The following is an 18519-nucleotide window of genomic DNA, read 5'->3' as shown; positions in this document are numbered from 1 at the left end:
GGTGTGCTCCTGCAGCTGTGTTATAAATCAAAAGAGACAGGCAATTAGGAATCCATATTAAGGGCCTTATAAATATATATTGTCACACAGCCTGCTTCCTTCAAGCCACCTGGCTGCCTGGCGGATGGAGCGGGCTCCAAACCTGCAGTGCCAAAGCATCCTCAAATGCTCAGGCATTGGATTTGCCTACATCAGCCACTAAGCACCAAACTTCACCGTCACAAGTTCCGCTCATTTCCCATAATTGGCTTCAAACTGGGCTTAATTAAAACCAGTGCAGACTTGCTTAACTCCAATGAAACCAAATTTAAGTGTGATCTGACCAGAACTGATTCCTTTCTGAAGCAGCATAAGCTGTTTAATGAGCAACCACCAGGACACTGGTGCGGGTTTAGCTGCAGTGATTGACTTCATGTTGTAATTGAGGCAATTTCAGTGCAGACCCAGACTGGGTGATGGGGGGGAGAGGCTGGGAGCTGGCAAGGAGCACTGCAGAGTGGGTGCTGCGTCTTCATTCCCATAAAAAGGGTAATTGGAGACTGCTTCCTCACTCACAAAACGCTTAGTATGATCGGGGGTCTGGGAGGAAGCATTGCTTCCAGCAAGATTTCCAGCATCGAGACAGAGCAGCTCCTGCATCCCACTGCTATGCTCTGCGTGTGGATGGGGCTGCTGGAGCCCAGCATCCCTCCCATTCACTCAGAGCTCACGCTTCCAGCACTGACTTCCCTGGGCTACCCCTGCATGCAGCTGGCCCCAGCCCCATGGAGCTCAGCACAGCCCCACGTAGGGACGTGGGAATCTGCTCTGTACCTCCCCCAGCAGCCTTCTTCCCTTCCTTCCCTTCCCTAGGATGTTTTCAATCGGAGCAAAGCCTCGCAGAGCAGGATAAAAATAGAGCTGTAAAAAAAATAAATGAAATAAAGGCAGACTCCCCCTGCAAAACCCAGCATGGGGCGTAGCTGGAAACAGATGCGAGAGCGTCGGCAGCTCAGCTGGGCTCTGAGAGACGTCAGCTCAGCCCTCTCCAAAGCACAGGATGCTGCTGAGGAAAGGAACACTCTGAAAGTACCGACGGTGCTTGGCCCTGGTTGTGCTCTGCCTGCTCCTGCCCTGCTCCCCACGTGGCCACCACTGCCCTCTTTGCTATCTGGGAGACCTCAGCACTGAGAGGTCCCTGGTGGGGGACAGCAGTGCCCTATCCATGCCCTGCTGCAGGCATGGCAGCCAGCTGGCATCACCCCATGGCTGATGGGCAGGGGAGGAGGCACATCTGGATGCCCAATGAGGCTTTTCCTGCTGTCTTTCAGGCTGTCATTTAGGGGACCCTCATCCTTTTCAGGGTGCTGAGCTGACAGAACTCAGATCCCTCATTTACTCCCGTGCTTCTGATCCCTTGAAACCTGCCTGCAAATCAGCTCCTTTGTGAGCAAGTGCTCCATTTGGTGGCATCTGCTGCATCCTGGCAGCAGAGGATGAGCACGGACGGGTTTTGCTTTGCAGTGACCAAGAGGGACAGAGAGAAGCCCAGGTGATGGCACAGCACTCATCACCTTCCCATCAGTGCCTGAACAAAGCAGACCACGTTTCTCAGGGATTGTTAGCAGGCTGCTCAGGAGTAATCCACAGAATCCTGAGCGCTGCTGGTTGAAACTAATGACCTCAAGCGTGTTAGCACACCCACGTATGAAGTCAGCCTCCCCATAAACATCCCCTGGTGTGATGTGCTCTGAGGGCACGTCGGTGTCCCCACCACCTCCGGTAGGAAGCCAGGCAGGAGGGACTGCAGGGAGAGGAAGGTGCCTCCTGCAGAACAAAGGGTCGTGGTGCTGCTCTGTGCAGACAGGAAGGGATGTGCACATGGAGCTGCTGGGGCTGACAGCCTTTTGGAGGGGCTGCCCTCCAACTGTGCAGAATTGAGCTGAAGAAGTAGGCTGCAGGGCTTGCACCATGGTGGTAACCACTCGTGGGCCATCTGCTGCTTGTACCTGACTTTGGTGTGGTTGGTAGAACAACCCTGAAGTGAAGCTGCTGCAAGCCAGACGGGTGCTTGGACTGTCACCCCAAAGAGGTGCCAGCCCCAGGCTTGCTCCTGCAGCTCCTCTCTTGTCATTGGGATCTGCCACCCAGGGTCACCAAACAGGGCATCTGATGCACGGCTCACCATCTGCCTCTGCATCAGGGATGCTCCAGTAGCACTTGAACCATTTGGGATGGCAAATGCGAGACGTGGCAATGAGAAAACACACGGCTTTCCCTCTGGTTTTCTCCAGCTACACCTCCACCTCCACAGGGCCCTGGGAAAAGCAGGCAGAAGGGAAGGCAGAAGGTAACAGAGGGACTGCAGAAGGCTCAGCTGCCCCATGCAGGCAGGAGGAGGCCTGCCGGGGCTCCCACACACCCCTTCTCACCTCGTTGTGCCAGGAGAAGCTGTTGGAGGGCAGCTGACCTTATGTAATGGGAGAACAAAGCAGCTAAATAAAACCCCGAGCTGGGAACAGGCTGCGGAAGTGGGACACCGTTTTCCTGACTAATCACCCAGCATCTGAAGGAAACACGAGTGAATGGCAGGGAAACAACTGCATAAACACATCCCGAGGGAAGAAAGGGTGAGAGAGGAAGTGGGGGAAGCCCGTGGCGTGGCATGGGCCCCTTCTGCCTCCCCTGCTGACTGCGTGGGGAGAGTGGCACAGAGAGCTGCTGCCCAGGCAAGGGTTGGAGATGGCCACGCTCACCCACCTGCAGAGCTGCGTGCTGGGATGTAGGACAGAAGCAGAGCTGGAGTTACTCAGTCCTCCTCCCAGTGAGGGCATGAAGGCAATGGGGTGACCCCAAGGGGAAGCACCAGAACTCTGCGGCCTGCCGTCCAGTGTTGGCTGTGCGATGGCATCCTGCTTCCACAAAGAGCTCCAAGCCAAAGCATGGCACAGAACTGCCTGGGGAGGACTGCTCCTGTCCGCTCCAGTACGAAACAGTGCCTTTCCCACTGGTGCAGTCACACAGTCACACCGAGCTCCTCAGTGCCACTTTAGCCTTGCTCCCTCTGATCGCACACCATTACACCAGCACCACGTTCAGGTGTACGGATTTCCACTGATTTTGTTCCAAAACCCCAAGAACACCCCCACCAAAACAACCCTTCAGCAAAAAGAGCTTGTTTCAAAGAGCCCCCACTTCCCCACCATGACACAGGAGGCTCCCAGCCCTGCTGTGACCCCTGCACAGCCCACAGCTCACTTGCAGAACTGGGGAGCACCCACCTTTGGGTGAAAGCCGACGCATGTGCAAAGCTCAACTCTGGGAACCTTTCTAAAGTAGAAGAAAGCAAACGAGGTGACCGAAGCAGAGCGCGTCACAACCCATGTGGATTCTCAGAGCTGGAGCTCTGGCTGCAGCAGCTCTGCTGAACACGGAGAGCAGCACCAGACTCCTTTTCAGCGTTCCACTCGCAGAACCGAAGCCAAGTTGCTCTTCCAGAGAGCTGAGGGGCCACGGCAGCCGTTCGGCCGCACGCCATGCAGCCTGCTATTTTTAGATAATCCACAAGGAAGGAAACCTCAGACAGCCATCGGTGTGAGCTGAACTGCAGCCCTTTGGCAGCACCGTGGGGCTGCTCCACCCGTGCGGGCTCACATCAGTGGCAACTCACCCCCCACCCTCCATCCTGCATGTACCAGGCAGGCAGAGCTGCAGGAAAACGGACCTTGGGCAGCCCATGGATTGCCAAAACCTGGCTGCTTTCTGCTGCAGTCCAAGGAGGAGGAAAATAATCGGTGTTCTTCAAAGAAAACAAATGCAGGGAGCGGAACGCATGGCTGCAGCGCTGGTTCTGCTGCGCAGGGAGGGGCTGCCTTGGCTCTGCTCTGAGTTTACAATCCACAGCTGACATGAAATGTGCCTTTGGCCAGGCAGACCTGGCGTGGGGAGCACAACGGGGAGGCTCCGAAATAGCAGCAGCAAAAGCAGCAGCCGAGGAGAAGGGGCAGCCAACGAATAGTGAAGGATGAGCCACAGAAGGGGGGGAGGTGGAAAAAGCCGCCCAATGCGCCGGGATGATTAATGAAGGGCTTCTTCCCCCGCTGTCCAAACAACAGGACTGTCCTTCTGCATCTCTCCTCCGAGGTCTCCACAGTGCTCACAGCAACGCCACAGTTTGCATTCAGCACATGCAGCCACGAGCCAGCAATGTACTGCATCACAGGCACAGAGGAGCCGTGCGTGCTGGGCACCTGGGTTTACAGTGAGCACCCAGCCTGAGCTGCTTTTAGGGACTTGGAGGGCTCTTATGAGAAGACAGGCTGACACCCATAAGGGTGTCCCATAAAGAAGGGCAATAACAACATCCTTCTGCACCAGGCTCTGCAGCATCTGCCCAGGGACGTGGGGAGTCATCATTCCTGGAGGTGTCCCAGTGGGGATGTGGCACGGAGGGACGTGGGCAGTGGGCATGCTGGAGTGAGTTGGGCTCAGGGATTTGAGAGCTCTTTTTCAATGGTAATGATTCTATAACCTTGCTGGTCATTGGGTTCTTACCCCAGAAGATGAGCGAGGAGAAAGACCAAAGTAACACAGACAGCCTTGGCCTACCATTCAGAGTGCAGTGCAGGACACGTACCTGAAGAGCTCAGCTGGCTGTTCCGGATGGGGACATGGAGCTCCACCTGGCTGGGTCGTGGCTCTGCAGCCTCGGAGGGACCATATCCCTCTGTCTGCCCTGCTGGAGAAGAGGCAATCTCAGCCAGCACTTCCAGGTCCTTGAGGATAACCTGTGAGGAGATGAAGAGCATCGGTGAGCAGGCACAGAGCAGCTGAAGGTGAGCTCTGCCTTCCAAAATCACTGCCAGAGCATCAAATCCCTGCATGACACAAAAGACGTAGAGAAAACAGGGCTACCTATCAAGTTCAAAGTGAAGATTTCAAATGATTGCCCAGGAGCTGGGGCAGGAAAGGCAGCAGTGAAGTCCCCATCCCTGCAGGTGCCCCAGAGCCATGGGGATGTGGCACAGAGGGCCGTGGGCAGTGGGCATGGTGGGGCTGGGCTGGGTTGGGCTTGTCAATCTTAGTGGTCTTTTCACTTTCCTGCCCAAGGAGAAAATCCATTCTATTTCTATTCTGCAGGTCCCAAGGAAGCAGGGGAAGCTAAGCCACACTGTGCAGCTGGGAGCTCAGCCTGCTTCTCCCAGTTCGGGGAGGTCTGGGTTTGCTCCCTCTCAGCACCCGAGAGCTGCTCCCTCGTTCCAGCCATCTGCTCAGCCTGTGTAACTATATATAGCACTTCTGGAGAAGTTATTACAGGTTGGTGCTTTTTTTTTTTCCCCCCTCAACTCTTCTCATGTCTGGAGCTATTTTGGGTCCCTCTCCAACCCGATGTCCTTGGGCACAGACATCTCGTCACTCTTCCCTGATGCTCTGAGCGTACCAGGGCTGCCAGAAAAGCCTCACTGCACAGCTGCACCCAGCACAGGACATCCAAGTGCAACGCTGAGGACTTCTCATGCACTCCCCAAGCCACGGGCATCTCTCTGTGGAGCTGCATGAGATGGGAATTTCAGCTACCAAGAAAACCCTCATCCCCAAGAAAACAAAAAACGATGACATCTTTTTACATGGGCACAAGTTGAAAATGAGACCCGTGATAACGTGTTGCACGGGTAGTTGAAGTTATTTAGTGCAGTTACAGCTGATTTTTAGGCCCCGTTAGCCTGAGCAGGTGGTTCTCAGAGCCGCCGGTGGGAAGGTGCAGCAGTACTGCGAGTGGTAACCATGCTTGGGAGGACCCCCATGGGCATAAACACAACGAAATCCCAGCGTGGGGCAACTGAGGGGAGGAGAAAAGATGACAACAGCAGCTTTGGCAATGAGGAACCATCCCTGAAGACAGAAGAATGCAGCCCAACCTATGGCTGCTCCGCAATGTTGTCACGGATGGGACCTTGTTGCCATTGTGGGATGTCACCAACGTCATCAACTCTCATCCTCTTACAGGGAAGGGAGCCCATGGCTCCCCATAGAGAGAACTCACTCCTCTCCCCCTCCTGGTTTTGCAGGGATTTCAAGCCTTGGTTGCTGAGATAAAGGAGGCAGGGGCAGGAATGGAGCAGGATGTGGCACTGAGGGACGTGGTCAGTGGGCACAGGGGGATGGGTTGGGGGTTGGACTGGGTGATCTTAGTGGCTTTTTCCAAGCTTAATGATTCTGTGGCTCTACAACATGGTCCCAGCCCCCTGCCTGGCTGTGACAATGCCCACCTTAGGCTATCAGCCTGGATATCTCAGCATGGACAACACCAGCAGCTTCAACAATAGGACCACAATTGAAATTTACCCCCCCAAAGCCTTAAATCCCACAATTTACCCCTTCATCCGCACGGTCTGGATTTCCTAATTGCAAAAACATGGAGGAAATAAGAACCAGGAGGGATGGCGCATAAAGACCCAGAGGATGAGGAGCAGTGGATGTGAAGAGCTGGGGTTCTCCAGCCGTGGGAACGAGGCAGGGAGCCCAACCTCCTCTCTGTGTGCTGCAGAGCAGTTCCCAGCCCCGGTGGGACGGAGCAGAGCCAGAGCACTTGGTATGCGCTGCACATCCCTGAGATGGAAGCTGGAAGAAAGCAATATCCTGCAGGAGCACGGGGCTGCCACTGCCATGGCAACGGGCCGGCTGCGCCAGCAGAGCTGGTCCCATCCCTCTGCAAAAGGGACAGAACCGTTCCCAGCTCCTGGGCAAGGGATGGGTCAGGCGATGGGAGAGCAAATGGGAGCCAAGAGCTGGGCAATGCGGGAGCCCTGGGGGATTTTTAGGGGTGTGGTAGCCCTGCAGTGAGGATGTGAAGAGGGCGGGAGGCCCCACACCTTGCACAGATCCCAGAAAGCTCCTTCCACGCCGTGGTGAGGACGCACGCTGATGCCAAAGAGCATTGTGGTGGAGGCCCTGCAGTGAGGACTGCCTCTGCCCTGCCTGGAGTATCCAAGTGTGATTTCCCTGGGGGCTGCAGGAACCGATTCAGGGCAACACGTTTCTCCTTGGGGCCAAAGAGCAGGAACGAGCCCCTAAAGCAGGGTGGCTTTGCAGGACACGTGGTGCTGCAAACAGGGGGTCAGGCTGTGGGTCGAAGCAAACCTCACAGCCAGGAATGGGTTACGGGATGGCTGTTCTAAATGAGCAGCTATTTCTCAGCCCTGGGAGCAGTGAAACTGCTCTCCACATTGCCTCCAGAGCACGGATTTTGAGGGCACACAGAGCACAGAGCCGTGGGTCTCTTCAGATGTAGGTCAGGTTCATTTGTCCCTTGTTCTGGTTGAGTTGAGCCTGCAGCAGCACTGCCATCATGCGTGCTGGCTCACGTAGGAGCAGGTGGATGGATGCCCCTATGCTTCCTTGGGTGCTTTCCCACCTGGATTCTCCTGCTACACCCATGGATGGGCAGAGCCAAGGCGCTGCATCAGCTGCATGTGATAAGGGCATGGACTGAGCTCCTGAAGGTGCTGCTATTTAAGGAAAACCCTAAAAAAAGAGAAGATTAAAGCATGCCTACACTAAGCACAGCCTTGTATGTCCCTGGGCAATGACAGGGACACATGACACCACAAACAGCCGAGCAGAGCAGAGCAGAGGATGGAAGCCCAGCTGGAGCGTGATGCCCCCAGGGTGGATAAGAGGAAGGGCTGTAAAAGCTCTTCTTCAAAAGGGACTGAGATTGAGGAGCAGCACTGCCACAGTGGTCCTCGCTCTGTTCTGCCACTCCTGGCAGCCCCTCTCTACACCCAGGCTCCTTCAAGGCATGCAGAGCAGTGTTTATGCTGCTTTGGGGGGTTTTTTGTCTAGCTCTGAAGCTTCCAGATGCAACCAGGAAGGGAGGAATAAGCCATACCAGAGCCAGGAGTGTAACCAGCAGCACTTGCTGGGCCTCAGGCATGCAAGGTGTGAAAAGCAAACTCACATCCCCCCCCCTCTGCAGCTTTAAAAACATGAAAAGAAAGAGAAGCCCACCATTAATCTTCCCACAGCAATGTAACCAGGGCTCTTTTCAGGCCCCCAGCACAGTGACTTCTCTCCCCTGATCCTGCCAAGCCCTTTTCTTTCTCTTTTTTCACAGCTGCTGGGTTTCAGCCTGCTGCTGGGAGGGGATGGAGCAGCGCTCCTCGCATCTCTGTGGCATTTGCTTCAGCTGGCAGAGCAGAATGAAGGCTTCCTTTCTCCCTCTGCTACAGGAAAATCCTCCCAGTCCATGCGAGCACACCTTCATGGCAGCAGCAAACACAGCAGGAAGGAGGGAGGCGGTTCACCAAAGCTAAGCACCTGGGTCATAGCAACTCTCCCTGCCAGCACAGGCTGGGGGATGAAAGGATGGAGCACAGCCCTGCTGAAAAGGACCTGGGGGTACCAGTGGCTGGCAGCTGGGCAATGTGCCCTCGCAGCCCAGAAAGCCAACTGGGCTGCATCCAAAGCAGCAAGGCCAGATCCAACAGCAGCCTTTCAGTATCTAAAGGGGTTGTAAGAAAGAAGGGGACAGACTCTTCAGCAGTCTGTTGTGATAGGACAAGGGGATATGGGTTCGAATTAAAAGAGGGGAGATGCAGGTTAGAATTAAGGAAGAAGTCCTTCGTGCTCAGGGCAGTGAGGTGGTGGCAAAGGCTGCACACAGAGGTGGTGCTGCCCCATCCCTGCACACAGCCAAGGTCAGGGAACGGGGCTGTGAGCAATGATGGAGCTGTGGGTGTCCCTGCTCAGTGCAGGGCTGGGAACAGACGGCCTTTAGGGTCCCCTCCAACTCAGACAGTTCTACAACAAACTACGTACACGTGTACTGCAGCCCTTACCTTCAGTCCCTAACCACATAATTACAGCCCAGTGCTGTGCTGAGCCAAGCTGCTCCCCACAGACCAGCCTCCCCCTCAGAAACCTCCCAGCCCTGCACGACGTGGAGCACGGAGCAGCTTTCAACCCGGTGCCCTTGCTTTTCCTCGAGTCCTTATGGCACACAGAGAGCATCATTCCACCCCGCTGCACCAAGCAGTGTGATTGCTGCTTGCGGGCTGCCTGCATGGACGTAAGGTTGGGCTGACCGCATTTTCCATGATCCAACTTAAATTATATACCTCTCTCTCCACCCCACCATTAAAGCCCTAAAGTACACCCTCAAGTGCAACTTCTGGAGAACGGGTAACCTCCCTGCTTTGGTATCCAAGCGCCTGGAGTCTCTCCCTGGAAAATATTTGTCACATAAATATCAAAATATTTATAAAAATCATGAAAACAAAAGCCAGGCACGCTCAGTGCTCTCCTCCCTGCGCACTCGCCCTGCTCTCTGCTTTGCACGGGATCACAATATTCTAGCGGCGCTGAATTAAAGGCCGGGAGCTGGAACACAATGGACCTAAAACCAACAGAGCACAGCTGAAAACCAAACCTCACGAAGACGGCGATTCGCTCTGGCACAAGCTTTTGTTAGGCTTCATTGTGCTGGGGATCGGGCGCAAGGGGAGACATTTGCTGGGATTTAATAGGACGGCACAGCTCAGAGAGCTGCCAGAATGCAGCCCGATGCTCAGAGCCACCACGTTTTGTCACCAGGGAGTAAAATACACTCGTGAATGACAACGTCCTGGGCTCAGGACAGGGCCCCAGCTCCCCATCACTTGCCAGGTGCAGAAGCGGGCTTCCAAAGGACGCAAGCTAAGAGATCATGGGGATTTTCTTGCTGATTCCAAAGCCAGGCAGTTTTCCTCTAGCAGAGTAGAAGGGAGCTGGGCTCTATCCTGCTTCAGACCAGACACCAATCCCACCACTGCTCCCGGGTAGCAGCGATAGGATGAGAGGGGATGGCCTCAAGTTGCACCAGGGGAGGTTCAGGTGGGACATTAGGAACAATGTCTGCCCCAAAAGAGTGATGCAAGGGGGAGTCACCGTCCCTGGAGGTGTCCCAGAGCTGTGGGGATGTGGCACTGAGGGACGTGGGCAGTGGGCATGATGGGGTGGGGGGATCTGAGGGGCTTGGGGATCTGAGAGGTCGTTTCCAGTCTTAATGGTTTTGTGATTCTGTGATTCATCCCCCAGCCCCACTGAGTCAGGCAGAAGTCCCAGCCCACAAGACCAACAGCATGAAGGGGCATGTATGGAACTCCATGCTGGAGCTGGAGAAAGGAAAACGAAGCCAAACAAAGAAAATAAATGGGGTCATAACTTTGCATTTTTCTCTGCTGCATTCACCTCAATACAGTACCTGGAATCCAGGCTGGGATGAGCTGAGAAGCTAGGAGCTGCCTCTGCAACAGCCTGCAGAGGGTGATAACCCAAAGAGCAGGTCCTGCCCTCTGCAGCAGTGCTGCATTTAACCATGACTGCTGGACTGGGGCTTCCACTCTTCACCACCTCTGACATCAGCTCTCAGCCTCACACCAGCAGGTAGCAGAGCTGAGAAAGATGAAAGCAGCAGCTTGTGCAGAGAAAAACACTCTCCCCAGCATCCTGCTATCTCAGAGCTGTAAGGAAGTTTTTAACCACATCAAATTTTAACTGCAGCTTTTAAAGGTTGCCTTCAAAACCAGCTCACAGACACACGTGGATGGGCGAGCGTGCAAATCAGAGCACGGTGACGCAGGGCAGCAACGCAGAACCTGACAGCCAGGAGACTCACATCCCGACTCGTCTACATATCAAAGGGAACTGCTTGCTTCAGCTTTGCTCCAGCTTCTCTGTATTGCATCTGTGGATCCTAACTGGGTCTCTTGGCAAAATCTGGGCGCTGACATTCCAGATCAGCCATTCCAATTTGTCCCCACCCTTCTCAGAAATGCCCAGCTTGTACCCCCCTCTCCTACTGTGGCCATTTCTATTTTCTCAGCAGAGCTGGTTGGGAGCCAGCTGAGCAGTGATGTTTAATGGATTGACTTGTCGATGGATTTCCTCAAAAAAAAAAAAAAATCCCCCCCCAAACATTTAAATAAATAGAAGACAGGATTAAATAAATCAGCTTAGAATTACTTTTGAGCCATTCCCAGTTATGTCACATGGAGGAAATGCATCACCAGGGTCCTTTCTTCGCTGCTTTTTTCAAATATTAATAAGCAGTGTAATTGCAACATGACTCACAGCAGTCTCCTGCCAAGCTGGAGAGCCTATCTGCGAGATGCAGGCTTTCTGGAGCATTGCAAAGGCAGATGTGTGCTTGGGGACTCTTTTGGAGAGGTCTGCGTCGTAAGCAGCAGGGTATGGAAAACGGCCAGGCAGCCGCTTGCCTTTGCAAGTCATTCCCTTGCTTGCTCACTCCCTTCCCTCCTCTCTTCACAGCCCCCTCACAACAAGGGATTTATTGTGGAGTTGGGTGCCCTGAGCGTGTAATCTGGTGCAGAGAGCACGTGACTTCTATTCCATGAGGAAGATCTGATGTGGGAAATGCTGAGGATCTCTGGCAGCTCTGCACAGGATGCATCCAAACCCGGGGCAGCTGAAGGCAGAGGTGTTAGCAGGGCCTGAGCCAAGAGAGCCTAAGCTGCCAGCATCCCACCCGAACACCACAAGCGCTCCAGAGTGCAATGCAGGGGTGAGAAAAAGAGAAAGGTGCCAATACTGAGGAGACCAGACTGGGAAAAAAAGTGAAGGAGCTAGCTTGGAGTTGGAGAGTTCTGCATTGAGAAGCCAAAGAGCAGGCAGGAAGGCACAGAGAGTGAGGCCAGAGCAAGCTGGCTCCCCCGTGGCTGCTGGATTTGTTTTGCTCACTCTGAGCCAGCCTAATGCTGCTGCAGATCTAACAACAAGGTGGCAAGCTGCTGCCAGAAAGCTAACTCCTAAGGCACAGCTTGGGGCAGATGGGCTTAGTCCTCAGCTCTGTCTCTAAGCCCAGCATGTCAGGCCAAGGCAATGAGGTTGCTGGCCAAGCCTTCTGAGCAACCTGATGGAGCTGTAGGCGTCCCTGCTCATGGCAGGGAAGTTGGACTAGGTGGCCTTCCGTGGTCCCTTGCAACTCAAACGATTCTCTGATTCTCCCCAGCACTGCTGCTCGCCGGCCGGGCCCAGCGTGGTTGCTCAGAGGATGTCTCAAAGGCATGTTGACACAGACTATGAGGTAGTGTCTGACTTCTGATTCAAAGGACATGGGAAGGGGAGAAAGAAAGAAGCCGGTCCCGCAGTCTGGCGTGGCATTTTGGTGGGGGGAATGTATATGTGCTGGGGTGGCTCTGGGAAAAACCCGAAGAGGCTTTGGGGCACTGAGCATAGCTCCACCAGGCAAAGCTGCTGCTGCTGCTGCTTAACCGTTTTGCTAGGGCTTGCCTCTAAAATTTCCCAGTATCTACAGGAAAATATTCCCTTCCTGTGTTTGCAGCTGTGTCAGTGTCTGAATTCCCACTCACCAAGGACCTGGCCAAGACCCATTCCCAGGCATAGCACTGGGGTCTTGACTCCCAGACTGGGACTTGAATCCCAGGCAAGCAAAGAAGATACATACAAGTAGGTTTTGAGGGACTGGCTCTCTGAGGAGGCAGAAGAAAACAGTCTAACTGAGACAGGAGGGACTTCAGTTGTGCAGTTCTTTGCACAGGTCCTTGTTTGCTTCAGCCAAGAGGGCTCAATGAACACCCCAATGCCAAAGCTGGCCAAGCCCTTGAAATCCCTTTGTCTAACCCAACCGTACCAGACAAAGGTTTTCCAAAGCTTGGTTGGATGTGGGGATGTGCAGGGCCTGCAGCACTTACCTCATCTGACTCATCTGAGAGGGTCCGCAGCAAGATGGGGAAGAGGCTGTCGGTGTGTCGGAACATCTAGAAGCAGGGAGGTGAATGGCATCAGTTCCACAGACAGATCAACACTCACCAAAGGAGGGTGCACCCCGAGAGGCTGCCGAGAGCTTTGCCAGCGTTCTCCATCTCACCTGAAAGCATCTCCCTTAAGCTACTAGGGTAGCAGCAGCCAACCCCCTCATGAAAAATGCAGGCACTTGGTTACAAAGCAGTTTGCAGGCAGACCTACTTCTGGGGCAGCACAGCGCAGCTGTAGCCACTACACACGCTTCAAAGGCCCATGACCAAGTCACGCAACCATTCCTAGTGTCACATATCTACCTTTTTTTCCTGCAGAGCTACACCACCACCAACTCCCCCTGACCAACTTCAGCCTAGGGGCTTGTTGATCCCACAGTTTTACTCCTAAGACTCTTGGCATTCCAGCAGTGTCAGCCCCATGGCAAGTCAGTGTTGCGCTTGGGCCTTCTGTAGCACCTCCATCTGATTCAGGTCCCAGCAGATTAAAGAACAAAGGCTAAAGCTTGGGTGCCCCTTTCCAACAAACTCAGTCTCGTGGAGGAAGCAATGGGCTCCCGTGCCGAGTCCTGGACCTACCTTACGAGGAGTCTTGATGTACAGGTGATAGAGCCATTTCAGCACTGCAATTCTGGTCATCATGCCAATGGATGTATCATGCAGGTGGCAATCCAACACCTGAACTATTCCATCCAGGTTGAGCGTCACCTGGATTCTCTCAGAGCTGCACGAAAAGGAGAAGAGCTGCATCAGCACTGCGATGCCCAATGCAATCCCCCCATGGTGGAGAGGTCTGTAACGCACCAGAGCCTTCATCCAACACCTCCGCTCAAACCCTAAGCAACCTAAATCATCCTGCGGCCTGTTAGAAGAGCCAGGAAGCAAGCTCAGGGCTTGCAAGGGGTCACAGCAATGCAGGCCAGGCATATGCTGCATGCACGCAGGGAATCAATTCAGCCTGAGGTAGGAAGATCAGCAACACCCAAATAGCTCTGGCTCGGCTGCCTGCAGGCTTCCAGCTGCTCCAACCACACAGCCTCACCCATGCTGGCTTGCTGCACCCCACTGCTGCTTTCCTCAGGTCTCCACATCTGCTCTGAAAGGGAGCAGCAAACACGATGGGTCCAAAGAGCAGACATTTGCCCATGTGGTGCAGATTAGATTCTGATTGGCATTACAAGAATGGGAAGCACGGGGAGAGACACAGCAGCGCACCAAAAACTTGCCTTGGAAAGAACAAAAAATTCCCAGGCTTCGAGCTTTACCACTTTCCCAAAACAGCTGGTACCTACACATGACAAAACACCACGCTGGATGAATCCTGCAGCACGACTACACTGAAGAACTGGCTCATAGGGCAGTCATCAGGTTTGGGGTACGAAGCCTAAAGACCCATCACGCGCATTTGGGACCCAACTCAAGCTTGGTTGGGTTCACACACCTCCAAAAAACATCCAACCAAATGCCCTCAGACTTCATCCACCGGGGCCACTCCACAAGGTGAGGGTGCTCAGCCCCCACTAACCCAGCAGGCTCACACCACTGACTGTAGATGGCACAGTGGTTTTTGGGATGCAGCTCTCTGCTACGGGGCTGCCTTGAGAGCTAAGTCACTCCTCTCCTGCTCCAGCTACTGAATTATTCAAGGCTGGGCTGAGCTCCTGCAGGTTTTTCTTGCGTGCTCAGAGCTCCTCTGCATCGTGTTTGATAAGAAATCCTAAGGGGCAGATTTCTCATGGTATAATTTGCAAGTAGAACGGCGGCTTAATGGGATTTGATCTTCCCCAGGACACATGTTGGAAGGGCAAGGCGAGGAGGCTGCAGCCCCCTCACAGCCCTGTAAATATCCAACTGCTTCATCTGTGTCACTGAACAGATGCTTGGGCCTGCAAATTGCATTTCGAATTGGCCCAAGTTGTGCTTTGATGCTGCAAACTACAGCCGAGGGCAAAAAATCAAATGTTCAGAATGGAGAGAAGTAAAGATGGGTTCAAGGCATTGGTTGGCTTCTTCTTAGAGGCCTCAACATGCCCAAAGGGAACAGCATCCCAGTGGATTTAAGCCCCTTGTGAACCTGGGGAGCTGCTGATGAGCAGAGCTGTGCCTTTCTACCTTTCTGTACCTGCCATAGCCTCCCATTCCTGCTCCCCGCTTCTAACAGACACATGAAGAGCTCAGATGAGGCTGCTCTCCCCATCCCCTTCCTATTTTCCCAAGGAGCCAGCTCTTCTCTGGTACACAGCCTGCACTCCACCTGCCACCACGAGGCTCCTGATTGCAGAGCAGCACGAATCCTTGACCTGATTACATCTCCACGCCAAAATACACCGTGTGCCTGCACAGGATGGAAAAAGCTCTGGGTAATGTGAGAAACGTGCCTGATATTTGCAGGGGCTGACAGAGCGGCTGGGCTGGAGGTGGCTGCTTTGAGGGGGGGATGCAGACAGGGGGGATGCTGTGCTATGGAGGAAGGGGCCAGCACAGCAACAAAGCCACTTCCAGACCTGCTCCTGCCAAAGGAGCTCATCAGAACCCATTACCCTGTGATGGAGGATGGGTACAGTGGTGGTCCCATTGACCATGCTCTTGCAGGCTGGAGCAGCAGCAGATTTCTGTGCCGCTGTGTTTCGAGGGAGGAGGAGGGCACTGCTTACACACAGCGAGCACAGCTGCAGCTCTGAAGCATGCTCACAGCTCGCCGTGCATCCCGGCTCTCCCTAATCCCCAGGCAGCCCAGCGCAGGAGCTTGGGAGCGAGGGTAATGGCATAGCTTTAATGCAATCCTCTCGGGCTGATATGCAGGCTCCCAGTGTCGACAGCTGTGCCAGGGCAGATGTCAGATGCGATCGCTTCCATCTAACCCACTACCCTAGATTCTTCTCCACTGTGCAGCCCTGGCACCTCCTCCACGGTCCATGTGCTGCAGCAAGCAGTTTTTCTGGCGGATTGAGCAATGGTGGGAGCTGCACCAGGCTCTTGCCTCTGGATATCGGGACCTTTTGCTCAAGCAGAACAGTGGCTGAGGAAGCTGAACCCCCGCACGTGGCCTTGCCATTTCACACGGCATCCTCCAGCATGGGAACACTTCCCACTTTTCGAGTGCATTCAATGCTTTTCACCCCATTTCCCTTATCAACTCATTTTCTCAGTTCTTCCTTTTCATCATGGGCTCCTGCCATCTCTCTCCTCAGCGGTTCCTTTTCACTGCCAATCTCTGAGCTGTCATCTCCCTCCTGGCCTCCTGCCCAGCCCAGCTGCTTTCCCGACCCCATTTTAAGACAAGGTTAAGGTCCAGGCCAGGCTCTAGCCTTTAAGCGGGCTCAGCAAGCTGCGCTGCCAAGGGTGGAAATATCCAGGTTCTTTCATTGTGGTCCAAGTCACAAGGGCATATCCCATATGGGCTGGCAGCTGTGCTGCTGAACTGGCCTGAGCTAGTGGCCAGGAGGTAAACAGCTCCTTTCTGCTCTCTGTCCCACAAGCTGTCGCTTGTTCATCCTCTATCACCTCTATTTTGATGCTCTTGGCTTCCTCCTGCTCACTGTGATCTCCGAGTGCTAGAGGAACACAAACTGCTCTCCCAGTTACAAGGCTTGAATTTAGCAGAGCAGTGCAGCGAGCTGCAGGCACCAGGGTAGAGAATGAGGTGGCATGCCCCAGGACCCCTGGTCAGCAAGGGACAGAGCACAGCCCATCTCATCCCTCCACGGCATGCAGGAGCAGGGCAGCCCTCCTGCACCCTCTCCTGCTCCAAACCGCAGAGGAAGCTCAGGAGGAGCCTCCCCAAGAAAGCACTTTGGAGCCAAATGCTGCAATTTCAGCTTCCTACTAAGCCCTAACAACCCTTCTTCCAGTTGCCTGATCCAAACACAGCTGAGCCACGTGGCAGCAGTGTGCCCTCTCTGCAGAGGATGAATGACATCTGGTTGAAGTCGGTGCTCCTGTCCCTGGGGCCACAACGCTTGTTCTCGTGGCTCAGGACTGCCAGCCCTGCCCGAGAGGGATGTCACACCAAGGCCATGGGCTGCCAGAGGCAATCTGGAGCAGTGTCCCAAGGTCACCAGGCCTGGAAGATTGAGAAGGAGGCAACCCTTCCTGACCAATAGTTTGGTGTCCTGACACCAGTGTAACACCTGTGTACCTAACCCTGCTGAATGCCCAACCATCAGCCCGGCAGGATGGCTGGGAGGTGTTCTCAAGCCTTCAGTCTTTGTTGATGCAGTCAGGAAGCTCCAAGAGCATAAAAAAATGCCTTCCAGCCACGCTGGTCCAGCGATGCAGGACAGATGTCTGTTTCTCTTTCAGCAGCTCACATTCCAGCAGGGAAATCAGGGCTCTGCTCCAGCAGCAACAACTCCACTTCTCCTTCCCGATCCGAACTCAAATTCACAATGGCAGGGGCAGCAGTGTCAGCTGGGCCATAGAAAGGCTTCAGAATCCCTGAAACCTCGTATCATCACTTCTGCAGAAGCTGAATTCAGGAGTTCTGCCTCCCTGGGAAGCCCCGAGGACCCTGCAGTCCCTGTCTCAGAACAGACACAGGTCCTCACTTCCAAGTAAATGCCACCAGAAAGCTCTCTCCAAGTTCCAAGCGAAGGCAGTGATTACCATGGAAGCATTTTGGCCTGCCTACAGCACGTTTTAGGAGTGGGGGTGGTCACTTTGTGGCCCCAGGAACGTGTCCAGAATCCATCTATGGAGCATTCAGACCTCGTCATCTGCTTGGACCTCATCTTCACGCAATGCCTCCACAGTTTCCCTCTTCTCTGCCCCTGCTGAACGAGGTCCTCCTCCTCTCACTGCTGCTGCAGTGTTATCCTTCTGCAGGCGTCTGCATGGGGAGGGCAGGGGAAGGGGCGTGAGAGCCAGGCGCTGGCGCAGGGCCTCGCTTCATCCCTTGCTCTCAGGGGGAGACCGGGGGAAGCAGGGGGAATGAAACAAAAACACAAGCACAGAGTGATTTCATCTTAAAAGGCAGCTGCAACTTCCTCTGCCTGCAGGCTTCCCAGCTTCAAATGGCAACAGAATGGTTTCCTGCGGTCCTGCCTTGACACCCAGTGGGCACTCGGTGTGCAGGCAGCTGCCTGCTCCCCAGTGGGAGTTATGGCTGCAGCTGGCTCCTGCTGCCCTCCCAGCACGGCATCTCATGGTGCAGAGGTCCGTGCTGCTGCTATGCCAGCTACTGTGCTCCGCCAGCACCAGGGGTGCAATTCAGCTGTGTTCTTAAAGGACAATTTTCTGACAGAACAGAACCCCTGGATTCCAGCCACCCAGGTGGACAGGCAGAATGATGGGCATGGTCACAGCCCACCCAGCTCCATGCCAGCTCCCCATAATGAGAGCCATGGGGAAAGTGCTTCAGGTATTCACACAGCATGGGGAAATGGCCATCCTGGCAGGTAAACTCCATGACAAAACCTATCTCCCATTCCAAAGGGCTTAGGAGAGCTCAAGAAATCTCTCTGCAAACCCAAGCAATCTCAACTTCACATTCTCTTGTCTACAGTGCCACAAAATGAGCTCTCATTGCTGCATGGGGCAGCTGGCAGGAGCAATGAACATCCACCACCAAGCGTCAGGTGTGGAGACAACAGCATCCCCCCCGCGTCCCACTGAGCTCAGTCTCACCACCTTCACTCTCTCTCCCCCCCAGATGCAAGCTCTCCAGGACAGAGATGCAGTTATCACGTATCCCTTCGACTTAGTGCCTCATTTTCTCTCCTTCCTTTCCAGCTTCAGCCTCGTGCAACGCCCACTCCAGCACCTG

At 54.3% G+C, this 18519-nt stretch overlaps 1 protein-coding gene across 1 annotated transcript in view; it reads right to left on the bottom strand.

Annotated features, from left to right (window-relative positions):
• The window catches only part of VAC14 (VAC14 component of PIKFYVE complex), a 53775-nt gene that overhangs the window by 19506 nt on the left and 15750 nt on the right, over positions 1 to 18519 (bottom strand). Inside the window, exons 11-13 of the mRNA XM_048958726.1 lie at positions 13335 to 13479; positions 12693 to 12758; positions 4616 to 4766 (exon numbers count right to left, since the gene is read on the bottom strand). Coding sequence (XP_048814683.1) covers positions 4616 to 4766; positions 12693 to 12758; positions 13335 to 13479 — 362 coding nt within the window. The remainder of the gene's footprint in view (positions 1 to 4615; positions 4767 to 12692; positions 12759 to 13334; positions 13480 to 18519) is intronic.

Source organism: Lagopus muta, chromosome 12 (genome assembly GCF_023343835.1).
Source record: "Lagopus muta isolate bLagMut1 chromosome 12, bLagMut1 primary, whole genome shotgun sequence".
Lineage (NCBI taxonomy): Eukaryota > Metazoa > Chordata > Aves > Galliformes > Phasianidae > Lagopus > Lagopus muta.
This window is presented reverse-complemented; position numbering and strand designations above follow the sequence as displayed.